General features: G+C 58.5%; 1 protein-coding gene across 2 annotated transcripts in view; it reads left to right on the top strand.

The window, feature by feature from the left end:
- Positions 1 to 22,371, top strand: part of COL17A1 (collagen type XVII alpha 1 chain) — a 50,570-nt gene that overhangs the window by 24,386 nt on the left and 3,813 nt on the right. The window contains exons 16-49 of one of the 2 annotated variants that reach the window (XM_036111073.2): positions 889 to 933; positions 1,832 to 2,014; positions 2,527 to 2,748; positions 3,026 to 3,055; positions 3,240 to 3,266; positions 4,649 to 4,675; positions 4,777 to 4,839; positions 5,614 to 5,718; positions 6,422 to 6,484; positions 7,118 to 7,153; positions 7,685 to 7,738; positions 7,990 to 8,025; positions 8,496 to 8,531; positions 9,221 to 9,283; positions 10,479 to 10,514; positions 10,775 to 10,846; positions 11,613 to 11,639; positions 12,522 to 12,557; positions 14,529 to 14,564; positions 14,759 to 14,839; positions 15,909 to 15,944; positions 16,469 to 16,546; positions 17,408 to 17,461; positions 17,599 to 17,640; positions 17,795 to 17,848; positions 18,491 to 18,550; positions 18,899 to 18,925; positions 19,223 to 19,255; positions 19,343 to 19,396; positions 19,689 to 19,739; positions 20,250 to 20,375; positions 21,138 to 21,275; positions 21,772 to 21,837; positions 22,183 to 22,287. In XM_036111073.2, the coding sequence (XP_035966966.2) occupies positions 889 to 933; positions 1,832 to 2,014; positions 2,527 to 2,748; positions 3,026 to 3,055; positions 3,240 to 3,266; positions 4,649 to 4,675; positions 4,777 to 4,839; positions 5,614 to 5,718; positions 6,422 to 6,484; positions 7,118 to 7,153; positions 7,685 to 7,738; positions 7,990 to 8,025; positions 8,496 to 8,531; positions 9,221 to 9,283; positions 10,479 to 10,514; positions 10,775 to 10,846; positions 11,613 to 11,639; positions 12,522 to 12,557; positions 14,529 to 14,564; positions 14,759 to 14,839; positions 15,909 to 15,944; positions 16,469 to 16,546; positions 17,408 to 17,461; positions 17,599 to 17,640; positions 17,795 to 17,848; positions 18,491 to 18,550; positions 18,899 to 18,925; positions 19,223 to 19,255; positions 19,343 to 19,396; positions 19,689 to 19,739; positions 20,250 to 20,375; positions 21,138 to 21,275; positions 21,772 to 21,837; positions 22,183 to 22,287 (2,202 nt within the window). The remainder of the gene's footprint in view (positions 1 to 888; positions 934 to 1,831; positions 2,015 to 2,526; positions 2,749 to 3,025; positions 3,056 to 3,239; positions 3,267 to 4,648; positions 4,676 to 4,776; positions 4,840 to 5,613; positions 5,719 to 6,421; positions 6,485 to 7,117; positions 7,154 to 7,684; positions 7,739 to 7,989; positions 8,026 to 8,495; positions 8,532 to 9,220; positions 9,284 to 10,478; positions 10,515 to 10,774; positions 10,847 to 11,612; positions 11,640 to 12,521; positions 12,558 to 14,528; positions 14,565 to 14,758; positions 14,840 to 15,908; positions 15,945 to 16,468; positions 16,547 to 17,407; positions 17,462 to 17,598; positions 17,641 to 17,794; positions 17,849 to 18,490; positions 18,551 to 18,898; positions 18,926 to 19,222; positions 19,256 to 19,342; positions 19,397 to 19,688; positions 19,740 to 20,249; positions 20,376 to 21,137; positions 21,276 to 21,771; positions 21,838 to 22,182; positions 22,288 to 22,371) is intronic. The other variant, XM_078077145.1, reaches the window with a different exon arrangement.

Here is a 22,371-nt window from a genome sequence, read left to right on the forward strand (position 1 = left end):
AGCGGATGCCTTCCCGGGGTGCGTCTGACGTCTACGGCGGGATTGTTTTTCTCCGCTTACTCCCTGTCCCATAATTTTCAGAACTACTAGAAAATGCTTCGCAAAGCACCTGCTACGTTTATTTTTTTTTTCCTTCTCAAATATTTGGATTCTGTCCCAGATAACTGCATTTCTCTGCATGCTCTGGGCCCTGTAGACTCTCCCCAGATCACTGATTTCAGGGAGGTCAGTAAAGGAAAAGTTGGGTCCCAGAACATCTTTTCAAAATGCAAATGCAGTCCGTTACAGTCTTCGACAGGCCTGACTCTAAGGAAATGCTTACTTTGAAGACATATATTTTAGGGTTGGAAATGGGGCTGTGGAGACAAAGATTGCCAGATCTGATGAAAGCTGTAAACAGTGTTCCCAGAAAACTTCACATGTGCCCACAAACACTCAGTGGTCCGATAGCAGGAGGGACTCCTGCGCTAGCCCTCCGCCCCTCTGTCCCTCCGCCCCAGGTGAGGAACGTGTTCGGAGTTCCTGAACCAAGAAATCAAGAGTCCTTTCTCATAAGCACATATATCGTTTGAATGCAAATGTCACCCCTAACGCGGAACTCCAAAAATGTCCTGGGCTTGAAAGATTTAAGGTCACAAGAAGGTTAAGACCCTGCTTTTTCCCTTGACAAGTGCTTGTCAAAAGCCATGTCTCTCTCGATGGAATTGTTGCAAGTACCCCATCAGCGAGGACTGAGGGAGGGAGGGTCCCAGCCCGGTGGCTCCTCCGCGGGCTCGGTCGGCATGCTTCCCTCAAGCTCTGCCCACAGTCCACTCATGGGCTGTCCTGTGGGCTCCTGTTGTTGAAAAGCTCAGGTCCAAACCTGTGTCCTTGGTGTTTGCCTTCCAGGAGACGTGAAGACCGTGTCCACCAAGGGCAAGGCCGCCTCCGCAGGTGAGTGATGACAGCAGGTCCTGCGGGGACAGGGGGACAGGAGCTGATGGGGCTGGTGGTGATGGATGGAACAGATGACCCCCCCTCGCCTGCAGCTGGGGCACACAGGAGTGTTTCCCTGAAGGCCCGAAGGCAGCAGGATGGAGGGCCAGGGGGCGCAGGCTGGGGGCTGGAGCAGGGCCACCGCAGGAGCTCAGCTTGGGGGTGGGGCTCACAGGCCGTCCAGGGTCCCCCAGCCTCAGGAACCCCCTGCCTGGGCTTCCGAGGCCCCTGAGACCACATGCACATCTCCAGCCCTTTACACTTAGCTCCCTTGCTTCCACAGTCTTGTGAGAGGGTTATCAGGGTTATCAGCCCATTTTAGTCAGAAAAACCCTTTTCACTTTAAAAAGAAAAAAGCCCCTGGCCACCCCCATAGGTGCGGAGTGTAATTCCGGGCGCCGCAGGGGTTACAAAGAAGGCGCAGTGGGAATGGAGACGGGGAGCTGGGGACGCTTTGGGTTTGGCCATAATCAAATGCGGAGCTGGTAGCAAATCAGCGGTCATCGAGATGTTTAAGCTCCGGGCCACGCGCTGCGTCCTGAGCTCACTGCCTTGCGTGCCTTATCGCCCTCATTTGGCAACCGTCCTAAGGAGGAGGCAAGCTTTTAACCCCATTCCGTAAGAAAGGGAACGGAGGGGAAGGGACCCCCTGCGGGCCGCACACCCGGGCTGCTCAGGCTCTTCACCAGCCCGGGGCCCTATGTTCCGTCCAGGAGCCAGCCGCCGCCTCTGTGGAGTCGCCAGCCCCGACCAGCATTCACTCAGGCCCCGAGCAAGGCCCCCAAACCCGGAGAATTCGGAGGGAAGAGGGCGCAAGCCTGCTGCGTGCACCTTACCCTTCCTCTGTCTTCCGCAGAAATCCACGACTACAGCCACCGCGTGGGGGGCGGCGGCGGCGGCGGCGGCGGGGGCGGCCCGTGGGGGGCGGCGCCGGCCTGGTGCCCCTGCGGCTCCTGCTGCAGCTGGTGGAAGTGGCTGCTGGGCCTGCTGCTCACCTGGCTACTGCTGCTGGGGCTCCTCTTCGGCCTCATTGCTCTGGGTACGTGACAGCAAGGGGCCCGGCGACAGGCCCCACTGCCCGTGCAGACGGCAGGAGTCCACCCGGCCCAAGGATGGAGGGACCAGAGCGGGTGGGTGCAGACCCCTTGTTACTGCAGATGAGCACACTGAGGCTCCGGAGGCGGCCGAGTTTGGGTGCCCGTGTGGCTCCCAGCCCCGGGGCCCTCTGTCCCTGGAACAGCCTGCTAAGCAAGCCTTTGGCTGCCCTTACTAGCCAGGCCAGGCCTTGCCGTGGCGCCATGGCTTTTCCCCTCTCCCACGCCCCGTATGGGTCTCTGTGTGGCCCCCCCGCACCCGCGCCCCGGGAGAAGGCCCCCCCTCCCCCGCCGCGCTGTCGCCACCGCGCACCAGAAGGCTGGCTCCCAGGCCGGGTTGCGTCGCCGCCCCCGCGTGCGGATTGCAGCAAGATGTCCCTAGAGTCCCAGGTGGGGCCCACGCTGAGGCGAACCCGCCCAGCTGAGCGGCCTGCCCCCCCCCCCCCCCCCACCGCAGCGGAGGAGGTGAGGGCGCTGAAGGCGCGGGTGGCCGTGCTGGAGCAGAGCCGGGACGCCGTGCTGCTTTACGAGGAGAAGGCGGAGCGCGCCAACAAGGACCGGCTGCAGGGCGCCGTGCCGGGCGTGGGAGCAGGCGCGGGGAGACTGGGGCTCGACGGCCACAGTCAGGAGGTGCTCTGGCTGTTCGTGAGGGACAAGCTGATGGCTGAACAGGAAAGCGGTGAGCGTGGCGCAGAGCCCTGACCTCCCACGCTCCTCGTTCGCCCCTGCCCAGGAGCCGGGAGGGGGGCCGGCATTGCCATCCCATCTGACTGCTGGGAACACTGAGGCCCGGCAGGAACTGCCCCAGGTCACAGGGCTAGCACACCTTAGAGTCTGGGTGCCAGTCCCCGCCTCCGTTTCTTTCCCCATACCGCGGCGACCCCCCTCGTGTGTGTGCGTGTGTGTAACACACACACAAGATGTGCCGCTCACTCCACGTGTACCTTCCTTTGTAGGAAATCTCCGAGGAAGCCCCGGCCCGAAAGGTACTGGGTAGACTGAGCCCTGACCCTCCTCTCTTTTCCTGCCCTTGGACTGGGGTTTCTGGTTGGAAATTTTCCCAATTGAAGGATGAGCTTTGGAAAGATCTTACGGCATCTGTTGGGAGGTTTGAGAATGGCCCTGGGGTTCTCACCCCGTCTCATAGTTTTCGTATCTTTCTGATTTTAGGTGACATGGGAAGTCAAGGCCCTAAAGGTAAAGTAAGCGTGGCGATTTTGACCTGGAATATTAGTAAGGGTTGGTTTAAGGCAATCGGCCAGGGTCTGATTCCCGCACACCCCGTCTTCCTGGCTAGCTCTCCTCGTGTAAGACCTGCAGACGCTTGGGCTTTTGGGGTCAGGGCGCTTAGTGACAGAGCAGGGCTCTGTGTCTCTGGGGCAACACTGTCCCTCGTCCCTCCTCACGGTTCTCAGGACTTCCCCAACAAGGACTCTGAATGCATCAGAGGCCTGCATCTCCCTCTGCTCCAAAGGGCAGCCCAGGGGCCTGCTACTCTACACAATCCTTAGGGAGATTTCTAGAAATACAGATTTCCTGGGCCCTGCCAGGCATCAGATCCTCTGGGACTGGATCCCTCCTTCCCCCAGGTTAATTCCAATGACCCAGGTCAGGGACGCCACTGCAGGTGAGCAGTCTGCTCCCAGGGGTCTTAGTTGGGGGAGGCTGGAGGTGACCCCCAGCAGTCAGAAACGGGGCTCCTGTGGGGGAATCCAGTAGGGGCAACACCACCTGCCTTTAGGGAGAGGGCAGTGTAGCAGGGAGGCAGGACATATTCACAGGAAAAGGGGCCCCACCGTGTTAGTTGGGGAACAGTCATGTGCTATCTTGTGTGACACATTCATGTGCCATAGGAAATATATTTCCTCAGAAAAGTGGTTTGACAGGCTCATGGGCAGAAGAGTTTTCCGATCCCAGTTGACCACAGCAGCACCCCTCGACCTAGCTGAGTGGGGTTCGCGAACTTCAGTGTGTAGGAGAATTGCCAGAAGATGCTGGGCCCTGCTCCCAGGCCTCTGATTTAGCAGGTGTGGATGGCACCCGGAGTTAGGGTCTTGCTCACCCGGGTAGTTCTGAGGCCAGGGGTGCGCGGACCACTCTGAGAACCACTGTTCAAGATGACAGGGCTGGCCCTCCATCCCCAGCTTTACCTCCCTTCCCAAGAGAGCCCAGTGCAGGAATGGGGCTTCCTCCACCTGATGGCCTTCTACTTCTCTTCCAGACTCCCTGACCCCCCCACCCCCAGTCTGGGTCACTGCATGAGCCCCCTTCCTGAAAGCTCCAGCTTGCAGGCCACACACCCCTTCTGACCATGCTAGACATGAGGACGCTTGGTCCTGGAGTCTCTGACTCTCTGGTTGCCATAAAATACAAGACATTAAATTTGAATTGCAGATACATCATTTTTCACTATGTCGCAAATAATTGTGTTAAACGTACTTAGACTACAAATGTACTCAGTGTTTATCTGCATCCTGTATATTTGCTAAGTTTGGCAATCCTACTTGAGTTCTACAGTGGCTCTTTGAGGTAATGGGCACGAGTCCTCTGACTTCTCGCTTTTCTCTCTGTCCCCACAGGCGACCGAGGGCTCCCTGGGACTCCAGGTGTGTAACCTCTGATGGCGTGGCTGGTGTCGTGGGCGGCTCGGCCCTGGCTCCCGGCTCTAGGGGGAAAACAGGACTGAGGTATTCTTGTATCTCCACAGGCGTCCCTGGGCTCTCGGGCCACCCGGGTCCAGAAGGACCAAAGGGACAAAAAGGCAGTGTGGGTAAGAGCCTCTTGGTCCATTCTTTCGTTTCCTTATTCATTCATTGATTCAATAGATATTGATTAAGTGCCCATGTGTGCCAGGCTCTGTTTTAGGAGCTGGGGAGACATTGGTGAACAGACCAGAACCCCCCGCTCATCTTTGGGTTGGGGAGAGAGATCACAGACATGACAAATAAGTAAAGTACAGAGCAGTGTTGGAGGTGGATCGTGAAATGAGAAAGACAGACCCTGGCAGGGCCCTGGGAGCGCGAGGGGGTAAATTTAAATATGGCTGTCAGGGAAGGCCTCACTGGGAAGGTGCCATTTGAACAGACTTGGATAGACTTGAAGGGGGTGAGGGAGCCGGGCATGGGGAGATGGGCGGCGGGAGACACTCCAGCCAGAGGGAGCAGCCCTGGGCCCTGGGGCAAGGGTGTGCTGTGGTCAAGGAGCAGGGAGGGGGAGGAGGGGAGGCCTGGCTGGAGCCAACCGGAAGACTGAGGTGGGCCTCTTGATCGTGGGGGGCCTTGGAGGCTGTGGCAGCCCTTCAGCATTTACTGCCACTGAGTTAAGAAGCCATTTGCAGGTTTGGGGCAGAAGCGGGTTGTGATCCACTTGCATTTTCTAAGGGTCGCTCTAGCTTCTGGGTTGAGCCTGGGCTATAGCGGTAAGGAGAGAAGCGGGAGACCAGTGTGGAGGCTCCAGGCAGGTGTTCTGCCGGCGACATGCTGCCGCTGGAGCCCTGAGCCAGGGCACTGGGTCCTAACTAGGAGCTGGCTGTTCGTTTCTTTAGGAGAGCCGGGCCTGGAGGGACCCATGGGCCAGAGAGGACGAGAAGGCCCCATGGGACCTCGTGGTGAGCCAGGGCCTCCTGGGTTTGGAGAGAAAGGGGACAGAGGTAAGAGGCTCTTCCTCCTTCATTTCACTCCCCTTTGCTGAGCACCTACCTCAAGCCGGGCTTTGTGCTGGGCCCTGCAAAGACCATGCTCTAATGAGGGGATGAGGGCTGGGCTGAGGGTTCAGGGGTGAAGCTAAGAACCCTGCAGTGCTTGGAATCCACAAAGAACTTGGTAACGGGGAGAAAGGGTCTTCCCAGGTGGGCAGTGCAGGGTCAAGGCTGAAGTGAAGAGCTCAGGGCAGAGCAGGGCCTGGCTGAAGGCCGAGTAGAGCGTAGGTCCTTGAGCCTCTCAGGGCTGGAACTAGGCAGGGAAGGAGACACAGGCCCAACCCTGGAGGAGGTGGGGAAGATTTTACATTAGATTCTCAACCATGAGTCTGCTTTTATCAGGGTAAACCAAGCACAGACACCAGAAATGCTCAAAATGCCAAAAGATCATGAGCAAGAAGTTTATTTTTAGCTTCATTTTCCCTTAAAAATATTGTTTAACCAGGCAACAAAGATTGCGTACCTACCGGGTACCAGAGCTCATGGACTATAAATAAAGACTCTGGGGGCAGAAGCTGAAGGTGTTCTGCAGATTCGTGGCCTCAAGGAGGTATCAGATGGATCAGAGACCACCAGCAGCCTGGGCAGTGTCCCCCAAATGACACTGCCTGACTGGGTGGGCAACCAAACTGAGGGGCCTCACCTTTCTCCCCAGGGGTTGCTGGTGAACCCGGTGTTCAGGGCCCACCCGGCGTCCCAGGTTCTGTGGGTCCCAAAGGTAAGTTAGGTGCCAGAACAGGACCCAAATTTGCCACGTCCAGGACCAGGATGGATCACAGAGGTCCGGGCACTGGGAATCCTGGCAGGCCTGACCTACTGCCCCAGACCTATGCAGGGACGGTGGGCCCAGAGAGTCCCCCCACAAAGGAGTCCCGGGGGAGGGGTCAGGACTGGGGCTCTATTTTTGGCTTCATGGAAATTTGGGACCGTCTTTGCATCTCTCTTTAGTGGTCCTGTTATATGGCCCCTAAGTGGGTGGATGGGTCAGGAAGTCCACAGTCAGATAAGTTCCTCACCCGACTGGTGCCCAGAAGTGCTCATTCAAGAGCAACATGTCTGGACAGCTCGGGGCGAATAGGGCCTTCTCAGTTTGATGCCCATCTGGCCAACTGTCCTCCCTCCTGCTGCCGGGGCCCAGATATTTTACTCTGACCGGGGAGGAGCCAGGGGTCTCTCGATCCCACCAGCTGCAGCTGCCTCCCTAAGGAGAACTTTGCACAGGGGTCACCCTCCGATCCACTGACTTGGGGTCAGCTGGGAGTGAGCACCCCCCCCGGCCCTTCACCGTGGGGTCGGACGTCCCCGGCCTGTGCCTTGCCCCTGATGGTGGTTGTCTCCTCTTCCTTCTCAGGTTCCAGTGGCTCCCCTGGCCCACGGGGTCTCCCAGGTCAGTGTGCTGCGTACATCAATACGTGCTATTTCTGGGGAAAGGAAAGGGATGCCTAAGGGAGGAACATGTTTAAAGCAAACGAAGTAGTTATAAACAGCCTCCGAGAGACCCCAAACTCCCGTTCTTCCGCGCGTCCCCTGAAGCCGAGGTCAGGTTCCCAGTGGGTCCAGTGAGACCCGTTGTGATCTGGCTCTGGCAGCTTCAGCAGCAGGCGGCCCCCGTCCCGCTGCGCCTGAGCGGAGTCCTTGCGCCATCTCCTCCCGGGGGCCAGAGCCCCTCTGCCGCCGCGGGCCTGGAGCTGCAGGCCATTGTCTCTGCTCGGGGCCCACACGGCGTCCCCACCCCCAGGCCTGGTAACACGGGCAAGGAGCTGGCCTGGGACGAGGGAGCAGGGACATGGGGAGGCGTCTGTGGAGCGCAGCCCTTGACTTTGCCCCAGGGGGTGTGTGCACGTGGGTCGCATGTACACGCCCCTCAGCCCCAGGGCTGGGGCCACTCATCTGCCCATGTGGTTTCCTTCGCTTGCAGGCCCTATAGGTCCCCAGGGGCTCCGAGGGGACGTCGGACTCCCTGGTATCAAAGGTAAGCTTGGGAGAGGGCTTGGGGGCAGGGGCTGTCACCCTGTAGATGCTCCTCGCTCAAGGAGGAGGTCTTGGGGGGCAGGGAGCACCTGACAGGTGTGACCAGCGGCCCGTGCAGGCTGACAGGTACGGGAGCAGAGGGGAGGTCAGGATGGCGGGAGAGCCTGTCTGCACACACAGACCCTGCCCTTGCTTGATCGTCCCCCCCCCGCCCCCCAAGGTTCTTTACAGAGTTGTCTATTACCTTTCCAGGTGACAAAGGACCTCTGGGGTCACCAGGACCCAAAGGTACGTTGCTGCTCCTCAGACATCCCCATCATTGCCTGAGTCCTAGGAACCCAGCTAGGACCCCTGCCTCAGAGTCTGGGGGTGTATGTGAGAGCTCGTTCTAGCCTGGCCTCCCACCTGGGGACACTCGGGCAGGAGTCAGGGAAACAGCAACCGCATCACAGCGCTGTGGTTGGGTGGTCCGCAGGAGGGCCGGGACACCCCTCTAGTCTGGTTCTCCTGGAACCCGTGGTGCCCACTTGAGTGACAGCAAGGGGCTGGGATCGGTCTGTGGGTGACCCTGGGGGAGGGCAGGCGTGCTCCTCGGTCCACCAATTCTTGCCCAGTTCTCACCAACCTCCTCCTGACCGCGGCTTGTGGGCACAGTGACAACTACTCGCAGCCGGGGGTCCCTCTTGCTGAGTGAGGGGGTTTTCCTGGCTCCCGAATGACGCTTCCTGCCTCCCTGCCCTGTCCCGTGTTTGTTGCAGGTGACCAGGGAGAGAAAGGACCCCGAGGCCTCACAGGTCAGTCCTGCACAAGCATCTGCAGTGATCCGTTAAAGACTATCTTGTAAATCCACTGGGCCCTGGAGGTGGAAAGAAATACAGAAGTGTGAGACAGACTCTCTGTCTAAAAACCTCCAGAAAACCTGTAATCTAAAAAAAAACAAAACAAAGCAAAACAACAAAAAACAAAAGCACAAGATAAAACAGTGAAGGGAGTGGAAGGCAGCATCAAGATGTATGTATAGTCCAGACGGTGAATGTTTGGAACAGAAAAGGGAGTTTCTGATTGTCTTGCATTATTTGGGGGGAATCCAGTTGGGAAAATGAAGCTCTTCCCAAAGTAGTGGAGCATTCACGCTCCTTGTGAGCCTCTCATCCACTTAACCTCCTGCCAGCTTGAAGGACTGAAGACGGAATCCGGAGCACCAGGGCGTAGGCTACGAGGGGCAGCCGTGTGGGGCCAGGGAGTAAGAATCAGGCCCGCTTCCCTTCGGTCCTGGTGTGGCTCTGGGCCCGTCCGTGCACGCTGCCTGGGGACGCTGACCGTAGCCGCTAAGAGGCTGTGTCCCCAACCTGTTTGTCACCTCAAGCTCTCTGGTTGGGCAGGTGGCAGTCTTGGGGGTGGGTGGGGAGGGAGGAGCGTTCTCATAGGTGTCAAACACGCATATCTTGGAGGCCTCCAGGCAGCTAGCCTGTTTCCTTTGCAGGTGAGCCGGGCTTGAGAGGCTTGCCTGGTGCTGTGGGTGAGCCCGGAGCTAAAGGAGCAGTAGGTGAGTGTCGCAAAGGAATGGATGCGGTAGGTCTGCCCCCGCCGGTCGTCATGGCCCGAGAGCTGAGAGCCTGCTTCTAGAGCTGCCTCTCCTCTTCTCCAGTCTGCCGGCCCCTGGCCGAGGGCCTGTGTGCGTGGCTGGGCCTGGACAGTCATCTCTGGGTTTCTCACTGCTGGGGGGGGTTGGTTGGTGGCCTATCCATGCTGGTCCCTGCCTCTGAGCCACTTGGGCCCATGGGGAGGACAGATGAGCATCGAGGTCCTTTGGGACCTGCAGTGTTGCAGGCCCAGGCCTGGTACTCCAGAGCTGACGTCCCAGCCAGATCCAGGTTTAAGTATTTTGCTGGTGCTTAGCATGGTGCTTGCCCAGCAGAACATGGAAGCTGGCCAGGGACCCTCCAAGGGTCGAGCATTTAGCACCAATTCCCAAAAGGGTCTAAGTACCACCAGTGGGGCTGTGGTATATTCACTTTCTCGTTCATTTAACAGAGCAAGGAAGCTCTGGATGTACACAGGATGCCCTGTGGGGCAAGTCAGATGCTTTACCTCCGAAAGGGGAGATAAAGCTCGTATAAGGTGACAGGTGCCCTGAAAGGTACAGAGTACTATGAGGACATAGCAGAGAGAGAGTCCTTCCAACTAGAGGGATGAAGGAGGGGGCATTTCATCTGGCCTTAGAAAGTAAGGAAGATTGCATCATGGTCAGTTTGGAAAATCCCACACAGAGACAAAATGAGTGAGGAAAGACAAAGGGGGGGGGGGCGCAGAGAAAGCGAGACATGGTCCCAGGAGGACACCCCTTCGGACAGAGGTTAGCGTAATGCCCAGAGCAGAGGAGATGAGAGCTTGGAGGACCTTGACTCCCAGGACCTTGAGTGAACGAGGCGGACACATACTGAGCATCTCGTGTGTGTGGAGTCTCACAATAGGCCCTGGGGATGCAGTGGGGAGTTGCTGACCTGTTAATTCTCTGCAGGAAAATACACAATTCCTGGTTGAGGGGAAGAGGCCAGGGAGAAAGTGCCATCCAGAGGGGGTCCCAACGACGGGGCTTCTTCCGTGATTGGTGGCTGTGGGAGGGGCCACCCGGGCTCCCCCCTGGGAGATGACCTGCCGAGAGGCTGCAGGGCATTTGAGGGAGGCAGGCCCGAAGTCGCTCCTGGGGTAACTGATGAGCTGTGGTTCGGTTTTCCTAGGACCCGCTGGCCCCGATGGACACCAAGGCCCAAGAGGTAGGTCACTGCCCTGCTGTCCTCACACTCACTCTGGGCCTGCCCCGCCCACGTCCCAGCAGGCAGGGCTCTGTCCCCTGAATCCTAACGCCAGCAGGGCACACATCACGTGGACCCTGCGAGGCCCAGGTCTGACTCCCCTTCTCCTTTCCACCTGCCCGCAAGTTATTCAGGAAAACCCCAAGAACAGAGGCTCAGAGGTGCTGGCTGGTTCAGCTTTCCTAAAAGGAAAACCTTTCTGTGTTGCTGGTGCTCTCTAGGTGAACAAGGGCTAATGGGGATGCCTGGAACCCGCGGCCCACAGGGGCCTTCTGGAGACCCCGGAAAGCCAGGTAACGGAGTGGGAAGAGGGAAGCACAGCCGTGCGTGTGCGTGCGTGTGTTTACACGCCAGTGCGTGTGCCTCATCCCATCTTCCTCCAGCATCTCAGCTGCTGCAAGGGCTGGCTTGCGCTGTGTACAGTGACCGTGGGTCCTGACGCCTCTGAGTCACCAACTCTGGCGATCTGGTGGTAGAGATTGACAATTAACAGATTAACAGCGAGTTTTAGAAAGGAACAAGGAATGTCTTAAAAACTGCAAAGTTTAAGGCGATTTCCATACCTTGCCCCGTCCATCTCCCCTCTGGCCATCCCTGGACCCTCACCGAATGCCCCACCCCCCCGTCTGAGAAGAGGGGCCACTGTGGGGGTTTCCTCTCAAGGCCCACCAGGCACCAGGCCACAGGGCCACAGGGGGTGAGACCAGAGCAAGCTGAGAGAGCTACAAGGGCAAGGTGGCGATCATCAAGGGGCCTGCTCGGAGCCAGGGGCCCCTCTTCCTTCAGTGCGTGCTCAGATAGGGAGCACCAAGGGAGGGAGTCTTGGGGAGCAGCATTGGGGGTCCATGAGTGTATGAGCTTGCTGGCTTCCTGACTCTCAGATGCCGAAGGGTGTGACCCCAAGCAGGCTGCGAACCATCGCCTGATGGAGCAGTGGTCATGTCACTGCAAAGTCCAAAGAAATCTTTGTCCAGTGCTGGGAGGACCCTTGGCTGAGGGTGTGGCTCCTCAGCCCTTCGTCTATGTCTCTCTCTCTCTCTCTCATATTCTTTTCTGTAGGTCTCACAGGACCCCAAGGACCTCAGGGTGAGTCATGGGGCCCCTCCCACCTCCAGACGACAGCTGCCCAGCCGCCTCCTTCCAGCAAATGCCTCACCAGTCACCTTGGGGTTTCCTCTCCTCCCTGCACTACTGCCCCCCGCAACCCCACACACAGATGGGTTCAGGTCCTTTCACTGTGAGTCTTAAGAAACATCTGAGGAAGGAAAAATACAGAAAATCTAGAAAGCTATTGTGGAGACCCGAAGTTAAACCATGTGCCAATTCAGTCTGCCTGGCCCGGGGCGCAGGAGCCCCGAGAGGAAGCTCCAGGCCCAGGAGCTGCACTGGCCCCACCGAGGCCCCCAGGGTAGGAGAGGGGGCTCCCCTCATGCAAGGGCCCAGGCTCCCTGGGACAGCTTCAGCGGCAGAGTCTGTCCTACAGTTGCACTAGCGTTTACCCCTTTGTTTTTGAGAAGCTGTCACCATGCCCACCCCCAACTCCTAAAGGAAATTGGGTAAAGATGTGAAATGAAGTCAAGCCACAGGTCTCCCCCCAGAAGTTGAGTGCACGGGGCCTCCTCCTTCTCCTGATAGAACTCAGCCACAAAGCCAAGGCGGGAAGCAGCAGCCCAGCCCCTACTCCCCTCCACTGCTGGCAGGCGTATGGGGGGGCTCATAACCCAGACCGACCGGGACCCCCCAAAGCTGTGTCCATGGGCCTCCCTCAAGCCCAGTGGTTGCCCCGTTTCCCAGAGAGGGAGAAGGGCTCAGAGCAAGAGCTCCCCGAGGGAGGCAAGCAGGAGGCCAAGCCAGGTGGCCCTGCAGGTGGCCCTGGGGGCTGTGCCCAGGGACGGAGCAGTTACTGCCACAGGGGTCTGGGATTGCTGGCCCTCCATCATCCCCACTGACTTGTTTTAATCTCCTCAGGACTTCCTGGTACCCCCGGCCGACCAGGAGCTAAAGGTAAGTGATTGTCCAATTCAGATATTCCTTCTTTTTACTAGCCATTTTTGTGGGAGAGGAGAGACTAGCAGGAGGGAGCCCCTCTCTGGCCAGAGTCTGGATCAACAGTGGCATCTAGTGGCTTCAGCAGAAGGCACTGAAGCTGGGGAGCCAGGGATTTGTTCTGATCCGCTGAGCCCTGAATCCTCGCGCCCCGCCCCCCCCACACCTCCTGCCCCCACAGTCCTGAGCCTGGCCTGGTACCAGATGTCTCCAGGCCATTGTTGGAGGAGGAGCTGGAAGGGGGTGCTGCCTTGCAGAGCCTGTCCAGCTCCTGGCTTGCCTCTAGAACATCCCTGTTCATGCTCTGTCTCCCTGGCTTAGACTTGGTCCCCCCCAGTGTGACCCTTCCCGGGGACAGGGACCACCTTCGTCCTTTTTGTTCACGCAGGCCTCCGTGTGCCTGCACACCCCACAACCTTCTCTGGCGGGGGCTCTGACAGGTAGGGAGGAGCACCTCGATGCCCCTCAGAAAACAAAGTCGAAGTTCCAAGAGGGAAGTCCTCTGCAAGGGTCTGGCCAGGGGAGGGGACACTCTCGTCCTGCTCCGGTCCTCTGCCATTGTCCAGTTCTGCAACCCCTAGATAGCAACCCTGGGCCAGTCCAGGGGTCAGCGGTGCTCAGGGACAGTTTTTCTCCTGTTCCAGTGACTCCACATTCCCGAATCCTGACATTCCGTGGAGCTATGCTGTCGTGAGCAGTCACGATCAACTTGGGGAGACCCTAGGAATGGAATTACTACTTTCCAGAAACTATTCCCAATGACTAGTTGGGCCAGGGAGTTCTTTTGGGACAAATACATGTAATTCCAAAATAATAACTGAGTTCCTATATCCCAGGCAGACTAACCTCTGAGGCTATAGATCTGCTCATGGATTGATAGCACCTTTAGGAAGAGAGGCCTAGGTTTGGGGATCCCTGAGGATACCAGACACCCTCTCCTTCTCCAGGGCCTGTGACTTCCTGTCCAAGAGGGGTTTCAGGCCCTTCCTGGGCAGTGTGCGCAGGTGGTGGACATCTCACCTAACGCCGTGTTGTGTTCCAGGAAAACAAACACCAGTGCTTTCTCCTCTTGACCTTGACCCCAGGGAATGGCAGATAGCAAGCAGAGAACCGCCCTCTACTTCCTCCAAGGGGGAATCATCCTCTCCGTCGTGGTGTGGGTGATGGACTTGCCCCCAGATCATGGGAAATGACAGAAGAGGCCCCCGAGGAGCCCCCAGGGGAGGGCTTTTCTGTCCTCCACTCTGTTCACTCAGTTCCCCGGAGTCCGTGCATTTCCAGTCCTGAGAGATGCCTCAGGCAGCGTCCAGTGGTCCTTAAGTTCAGGGAAGTGTGAACCCGAATCCCCTCGTTGGAAATCCTCCACCCACATTTGCATTTTCGACCCTCTCAGACAGAGGCAGGAAAGAAATCTGTCAACCTCTATGTAACTCAGGCTCTCCCACACTTACCAGCCACGGCCCCCCTTTCTACTCTGGTTACTCTCTACTACTGTCCCAGGAATTAGCATCCTGAGGGGCACTCCGGGGACCCGGCTCTCCGCCTCTGTCCTTTGGCCTCTTGGGACTCTTCCAACTGAGGCAGTTCCCAGCAGAAGCCTGGGAGGCCCAGCGTGGGAGTGGGGATGACTCCTGGCCAGCCTGGAAAGGGAGACTCTCCCGCCTCCTCAGAGGAAGCCCCTCCTCGGAGTGCTGGCTGCTTCCAAGAGCTAACGTGGGCCAGGAAGCCGGAGGTGGCCTCAGGGTCTCTGGCCCAGAGATTGGTGCTTCCTGCATCCTGCGTGCTCCCCTGCGGTTCATTAAAATGCCTTTAGCCCAAGGGTTGGAGGCGCAGGAGTGGCTCTCAAACTCCATCAGAAGCCTTGGAGATGATTGATGGAGCCGCTAATTGACCCTGGGAATAACTGTTCTCCTTCGCCTCCCCTCCCAGGTGAACCTGGAGCTCCAGGCCAGATCATGACCACAGGTAGGCAGGCCCGGGAGGGCGGACATCTGCCCCGGCTCTGCCTTGGGACCCTCGGGCAGTGCCAGTCGGGGCTTCTGGCAGCAGGGGGCAGGGCTCTCGGGTCAGAGGTCATGGGGCACACATGCCTGGCCTGGGTTCGCAGCGCCTCTGAGCAAGAAGAGTGAGGGTCCCTGTTCCGTGTGCTTTGTTTTCAGAGGGATCATCGCCGATCACTGTCCCAGGCCCCCCGGGGCCTCCTGGAGCCATGGGACCACCGGGACCTCCAGGTGCCCCAGGTCAGTCGTTCTCTTGCTTTACTCTGAGGTTGCATTTAAGGACAGCAGTGTTTGCTCAAATCCTCAACCCCAGGGAGGAGCCCCCTCCGGCCCAGCCTAGTGAGCGCCCATCACACCCCAGCAGGTACCCCAAGCACCTGGCAGGCATCGCCTCACCAGGCCCCCACAGCCCCCCGGGGAGCCTCAGGCAGGTGCATGACTCCCCTGCGGTCACTCGGCTGAGCGGCCGCAGGGGCAGAATTTGGCCCAGCTCCTTCCCCCTCTGGAGCCTGTGTGTGACTTCAGTTTGTTGCCTTTCGGAAAACAATTTGATAAAATGCATTAAGGGCAACAAAAATGCTAGGAATCTGTTTGGAGAAAGCATCTCCACATGGTCCAACCACAGTGAGACGGCTACAGAATCACAGAGACTCCGAGCCGTTACTGAGAAGTGCGTGTCTTCTGAAGCTGCACCTGTGTTTTTACAAGATGAGAAAAAAAACACGCTGTAAGAAAACAAAATGCTTACAAATTAAAGGATTATAGGTGATACTTTTTCTATTTTTCCAAATACCTGTGATTTTGTTACCTATTTTTTTAAGTTTGTTTGTTTTTTTTTTTAATTAAATAGTTTCTACACCCAACGTGGGGCTGGAACTCACGACCCCGAGATCCAGGGTCGCATGCTCTTCCGACTAAGCCAGCCAGGCGCCCCTATTTTTTAATTTAAAAAATTTTACGTGTAAGTGAAGTAGGTGATTTAATACAACCAACGCAAATATGGGATCAGCCTTCTATCCTGATGCACTTCAGCAAGAAGGGGATCCTGAGGGTGCTGAGAAGTCCCTAACCAGGGAGGGCAGAGAGGGCAGCCCTGCCTATCCCAGAGCCCCGGGGTTCAGGAGAGGAACTCTCACGGGATGGACCACAGGGCTGGTCTCAAACTGCTTATTGCTCTCAAGTGAGCCACTGGTCCATGCCTTGGGAGGTAGCTACGTGTCTCCCCGGTCACCTACCCTTCCTTCAGTTCTTTCTACAACTGTGACCCTAGACGTGTGGTAAAGCCTTTTCTTCTTGACTCCATGTCCAGGTCCTGTGGGCCCAGCTGGTCTGCCTGGACAGCAAGGTATGTCAGTCCTACAGGAGCCTAGGACCGTGGGCTCAGCGGGGAAGGCTTCCTTCCCAGGCTGGACTTGGGACCCCATCTTTAAGTGAGGTGACAACCTGCATTTGGGGAAGAGAGCTGAGGTGACCCGGTGCTTCACCAAGGGCCTCGCAAGGCCTCAACTGCAAGGGGAAACACCTCTCCTCCTTCCCATGTTTCTGAGAAGATAGGGGTCCTCCAGACAGGGGGCCGAGGCTCTGTGGCCCCCTGGCCAGGGTCAAGCTTGGCTATTTCATAGGTGTCATGCCTCTTGTGACCAGACCCCAATCATTGTGCCACTGTCCCGTGATTTATCCAAACACCAAAAAATGGGCTTAGGAAAAGTTGGTCCAGTTGCTCCCGGGCTGTTGGGGCTGCGAACAGGAATGTTCACAGCCGGCTCTCCAGCCCCGGCCCATACCCTGCGGGGCTCCAGGCCCTCTGGACAGAAAGCAGGTTGGGGTCGCTGCACACGGTGCCCACCTGACCCTGTGTCCTTCTCACAGGCCCACGCGGGGAGCGAGGACTTGCTGGCGAGTCGTTCATGGGTAGCCACAGCTCCATCTCCGAGGTCCTCTCTGCCCGTGAGTGCCCCCGTGTTCTCTGGGGCGAGGTGACACCGGGGTGGGAGCAGGGCAGACGGCAATGCACTGGGGCCCCGCGGCAGCTGTCCCAGTGCGTCATCCTGGGCCCCGATGTGAGCAGGGATGACAAGTTGCTCTGAAAGGTGATGCTAGCCTCGAAGCAACAGCAGGGCTTTTGTCGCTCTGGGGGGTGAGTCACTGGGATGGGGCAGCTGTCAGAGGTTCTTGGGATTCTAGTGGGGCCTCTGAAGTGAGCTGGGCACCAGGAGAATGGCTGGCAGGAGTCCTGCATCCCCCACTTGGAGCAGGGACCCGGGTCCGTGGGTTCTCGGCCATAGGCCCGGCCTGGGAGGGTGAGTTCTGGGTTCTTCTGTTCCTAGAGTCCTTTAAAGAGCCCTCGCAGTCATGCTGCTGGGCCTCCCGCGTAGACACCTGAATGGTGAAGACCACAGCCAAGCCTGGTCCAACAGTCGCCATGTGCTAGACATGTGTCGTGGGACCTCCCTGGGTCTACACAGTGCTCCTATGACCTAGGTCTTATGCCTCTGGTTTAGAGAAGAGCCAACAGAGGCCAAAAGAGATAAGAACTTGCCCAAAGTCACCAGCTGGAAGGAGCAGAGCAGGAGTTTGAACTCAGGCTGACAGCAAAGCCACGTCCTCAGCTGTCGGGGAGTTTGCTGGCAGCCCTGCCCTGCCTCGCTTGTGAGCGAGGAGCACCCCTAGCAGAGGGGGTCCAGAGCTGGCCTCTGGGGTGGGAGTGTAGCCCGGGTCCCCGGCACTGATGATCCTAATGAGGGGTGACACTGGCAGAGAACAGCCTCATGAGGGTTTCTGCTCATTTCTGCATTTTTCCCTCCACAGAAGGTCTTGATTTACGAGGTCCCCCAGGCCCACCTGGACCACCTGGGCCTCCAGGTGAGCATCTCAGGAATCATTGGAAGGTGGGGAATTGTGGGAGACAGGGCACTTAGTGAGGAAGCCGAGATCCTGATCACAGGGCAGGCCGGTTCCCTGCTGGTTCAGCATGGCCTCTTGCTTGCTCTCTTCTGTAGGACCTTCCGTTCCAGGCCCGCCAGGACCCCGAGGCCCAGCAGGTGAGAGCTGAGCTCCCCGGTGAGAGACACAAGACCAAGGCGCCCAGAGCCCAGGCCTGGCTCTCAGGAAAGCGCTTCCCTGCCACTTCTCCCGGGCAGAGGGGTCTTGGCCCATAGCTTGGCTTTACAAAGTCTTGGTGGTTCTTTTATCTAGGAGAAGGTCTGCCAGGCCCACCAGGCCCACCAGGATCTTTCCTGACCAACTCAGGTAATGTTATAGAGTCAAGTCCCACCTGTTTTCCACCTCAGCCCTAGCTCCAGGACGTGCTGTGGTCACAGGCATGTGGTCTTCCTGACCTGCTCACCATGCTTCCTCCTTGGGACCCTCCACCACAGTGTGTTTGCATGAACTCCATAGAACGTAGAACGGGAGTTCTGCAGGTAGAACAAGAGACCATCCCAGCCCAAGCACCCTGATAGCCCCTGCTAACCTAGTCGGAGGGAGGGAGCCGCTTCTGCTCTTGGGGAGCTTCTGGACTGACTGGTTTGTGACTGGGGACCTGGTTTCCATCCTTGGGAAGCCCAGGTCTGATAAGTAGGTGGGACACACACACATGAAAGGAGATAAATGTTGACTGTACAACACGGAAACATACGGAGATAACTTCAGAGCAAACATTAGCCCAGAACTTGTCCCTTGTGGAAAATCCACGCACCCATCTATTCGTCCATCCATTTGTTAGGTTTCTCTCTCATTTATATTTCTACCCAACCTTCCAACTATCCCTCCATCCATTTATCCACCCGTCTGACAAGTGTGGATGGAGCATCTGCCGTGGGCCAGCCTCTCACAGATGGTGCTGCTCCCTCACAAATACCATGTCCGCACTCAAAACTTTTTCCTCTGCAGAGACCTTCTTCTCTGGCCCCCCAGGCCCCCCTGGCCCCCCAGGCCCCAAGGGAGACCAAGGTGAGTAACGTCTTAGGGCACAGAAGGCTGTGCGTCCCTGCTTGCTCAAGGGGCCAGGAGGCTGGATGAGGCTGGATGACCTGCGGCATTTGTGTGTACTCCTGCCCTATCCCATTAGGGGCTCGGCAGTCTGGGGCGGGGGGCGGGGAGCGGGGAGCGGGGCGCACAGTGGCTAGAAGCTCCACAAGGAGTCCCCGCCTCTGCGCTGGCCTACTAGGAGGGGAGGCATGAGGAAGCCCGCGCCCTGGGTCCGCTCCAGCGCAGGAGCCCATCCCTTCCCCGTGGGCCCCTTGAAGCCACGGCACCTAGTAGGTGTGCATCTCACAACTGTCTATCTGCTTCCCTCAGGCCCCCCAGGCCCCCGAGGACACCAAGGTACAGTAGAGCTGGCATCAAACAAAATGTGGGGTGGGGTGGGGTGGGGTGGGGGTGGGGGTGGCAAAAGCTGACCTTCCGAGAGCCTTGAGCTTCCTGTAAATGCATTTTGTCCAGACGAGCACGGGTGGATCAGTGTGGGTGTCTGAATGGTTGGGACTGCATGTGTGCATGCGCATGTGGCAGCTCGAGGTTGGGGGGCCTTGGGAGGGAAGGTGGGGTGAGGGCTGGGCCTGGGGAGGAGGAGGAGGAGGAGGGGCGTGCCGCTGACTGACCCCTCTCGGGTGTGTCCCTCAGGCGAGCAAGGCCTCCCAGGGTTCTCAGCCTCGGGTAAGTGCTAAGCCCCCGCCCCCACTGCTGGCTCTGGCCAGAGCCCCGGAGCCCTGGCTGACGGCTGTGTGTGTGGTTGGCTTCCAGGTGGATTCAACCTGCAGGGACCACCTGGCCCCCGGGGACCCAAGGGGGACAAAGGTCAGTGAGGGGAGCAGCCAAGAAGACAGGCCTGAGAGCAGGAATGGCTCCCAGAGTCTGAATAGAAGGCAGGCAGTGCTTGTGCTAAGGCTGGGGAGGAAGGAGGGGCTGCAGGGAGAGCAGGGAGGACGTGAGGACAGCCTCTGCCCGAAGGGAGCTCATGGTAGCCCTGCAGAAACCGAGGGACTTGGGACAACTGTTGAGTCATCTGCGGATAAACATGGTTGGGCTTAACCAGGGGAGGGTTCCTGGAGGAGGTGATGCAAACAGGGCTTCTCGTTTGGGATTCCAGGTGATCCTGGGGTCCCAGGGGCTCCTGGCATTCCTGGTGGTCTCTCTCAAGGTAAGAACCAAAGGTGACCAAAGTCCTTCTCCCCCAGTTCAAGCAAGGACACTGATTCACTCATCAGTCCCCCCACCCACGATTCCGTGTTGATCAGGTCGCTTCTCCACGAGCTAGGCCTCAGGGCGGCCCTGACGGTGGTTCTAAGTTGGTGGGGGTGGGAGGGAAGGACCCTGCGCAGTAAAGGTGGTTAACGATGCAAAATGATGGCGAACAGACCAGACCTGGGGGTCAGGGGCACGGGGAGGTGAGGGAGCCTCTGGGGTGCTGAGCAGGTTGCTGGAGGGAGGGTCTGGCCTGGGCAAGCTCAACTTGGAGCCCCTTTCAGTCAGCGGCCGCTACAGGCACTCCCTTCCTCTCCTTCTGGAGGGACCCTCCTCTTTGCCACCATCTTCTTTCTCCCACTAAGAAAGGCCCTCCCTCCTCGGGCTGTGGAAGCAGTGTCGGGGCCCTTCTTTGACCCTCGGGTGGGCTTCTCCTAGTAGACTCAGAAGGCTTTCCTTCCTGCAGGGGGATCGTCGTCGAGCACCATGTTCATGCCAGGCCCCCCAGGCCCCCCGGGCCCCCCAGGGCCTCCGGGCTCCATCAGCAGCTCTGGCCGGGAGATCCAGCAGTACATCTCTGAGTACATGCAGAGTGAGTGCTGGGGTCTGAGTGTGTGTGTGTGTGCACGCATGCGTGTGTGTGTGCATGCGTGTGTGTGCGTGTGCATGCGTGCGTGTGTGCATGCGTGTGTGTGTGCGTGTGTCTACTCTGGCTGGGGCATCTCCAGTGCTTTCTGGAGCTCGGCTATTTCAGGAAGTCTCCAGTCTCCTCCTCCTCATGTAAATAAACACGACAGATCCCATCGCCTGTACCAGTGGGGGCCGGTGGGGGAGGCTCTGGGAGCGGGGGGGAGCCAGAGGCGGCGGGCAGGGCCAGAGGGGTGTGCTTGCGTGTGCGTGAGTGCGTGCGGCAGGGGACAGCGGTCTGTAGGCCAGGCCTAGATCAGAAATCCACCCCTGGAGCCAGGATGCGTGTCTATGCACGCCCCTCACACCCACCTTCTCACGGCTCCCCACACAGGCTGGTCCTCACCCGCACACACACACGCACACGGTCACACGAGTATACACCCCCGACCTCCTCCCTGTGCTCCCCATACATGTGAGGGTGTGATTTGCAAGAATGTGGGCACAGAGCTTTGTCAAATGGGTGGCTGACTAGAGCCTCGTTGGTCCTCGGTCTTCGAGTAGCCCCTGACCCGGCACAGGCCTTGGCCTCAGTTTCCGTCTGTAACCAGGAGTCTAGGCTCCCTGCTGGCCCTGTCTTGGGCCACGGAGGTGGTGGGGAAGGCATCTCTGTGGGGAGGACATGCCCTCTCAGGGACAGGCTTGACTTTGCTTTCTTTGTTGGCAGGCGACAGCATTCGGTCCTATCTCTCTGGAGTTCAGGGTCCCCCTGGACCACCTGGTCCCCCAGGGCCTGTCACCACCATCACGGGGGAGACTTTCGACTACTCAGAGCTGGCAAGGCGCGTCGGGAGCTACTTACAGAGTAAGCCTCGCCATCCCCCCCCCTCCCTCCCCGTAATGACCCCTTCCTCCCACCGTCACTTTGTTCCAGAGCATCCTCACTCACTTTGCCCTTCTGGATGTGGAGTTCAGTTCTGGATTCATGGCTCTCCAGCCACTGGGATCTGGCTTCCAGAAGGGGCTGCTCAGATTAAGAACAGAGGCCACACTGCAGAGCCACGCTGACCGAGCCTTCTTGCCATTGACAGATGTGTCCTAAGGGTGTGAAAAGGGAGCGAGACGGGCGAGATCTGGCAGGAGTTAGGCTAAAGCATACTCTGGAAAACAAACTGCATTTCTTACCAAACAAAACAAACACAAAACCACCTTTATTTTTTCACGCCTTCACAATAGCTCCTCACACCCCCGTTCGTTCATTTCGGCAAGGGCCCGGCCAGCCGGGTCCTGGTGGTGCAGCGGTGGGGAGGCTCTTGCTTCGGTCTTGCTAAGCACGTCACACAGGGTTTCCTTCCCCACAGCCTCGGGGTACAGCATCAGCTCCTCCACCTCCATCTCTGCTGAGGACATCGTGGCTGTGCTGAAGCGTGAGTGCCCGCGGCGGGCTGGAGGGTGGGAGCTCTGGAGGCCCAGCTCGACCCCCATCTGAGCCCGGTGAGGGCTGCAGGGAGGGGGCGCCCCTCCTCGTTCCCAGCCACTTGTGAGTCTGGACTCACTGGAAAGGGGGCAGCAGATCTCCCCATCCCCGGGGCCAGGTAACCGGGCAGGTGCCTTGTTAGGTACCTGGAAGCTTGCTGATTCCCCCTGTGGACTGAGAACCCAGAACCCGGAGTGGGGGCAGCCTGTGGGGGCAGGCTAACTGTGGCCAGCTGTGGTGGTGCGGGAGCCCTGGGGCCTGGGTGGGCCCACTCCAGCGCATCCTGTCCTCGCAGGGGACGACATGAGGCAGTATCTGCGTCAGCATCTGATTGGAGATTGGACCCTCCAGTCTTTGGACTACGCCGAGCTGAGCAGCCGCATTCTCAGCTACATGTCCAGTGAGTGTCTGCCCTCCTGGCCTGCCCACTGCAGGCAGGGGGTCAGCAGGGCCCCAGAGGAGGGGGTGGGGGCTGAGCTTGCCT

Source organism: Halichoerus grypus, chromosome 7 (assembly GCF_964656455.1).
Source record: "Halichoerus grypus chromosome 7, mHalGry1.hap1.1, whole genome shotgun sequence".
NCBI lineage: Eukaryota > Metazoa > Chordata > Mammalia > Carnivora > Phocidae > Halichoerus > Halichoerus grypus.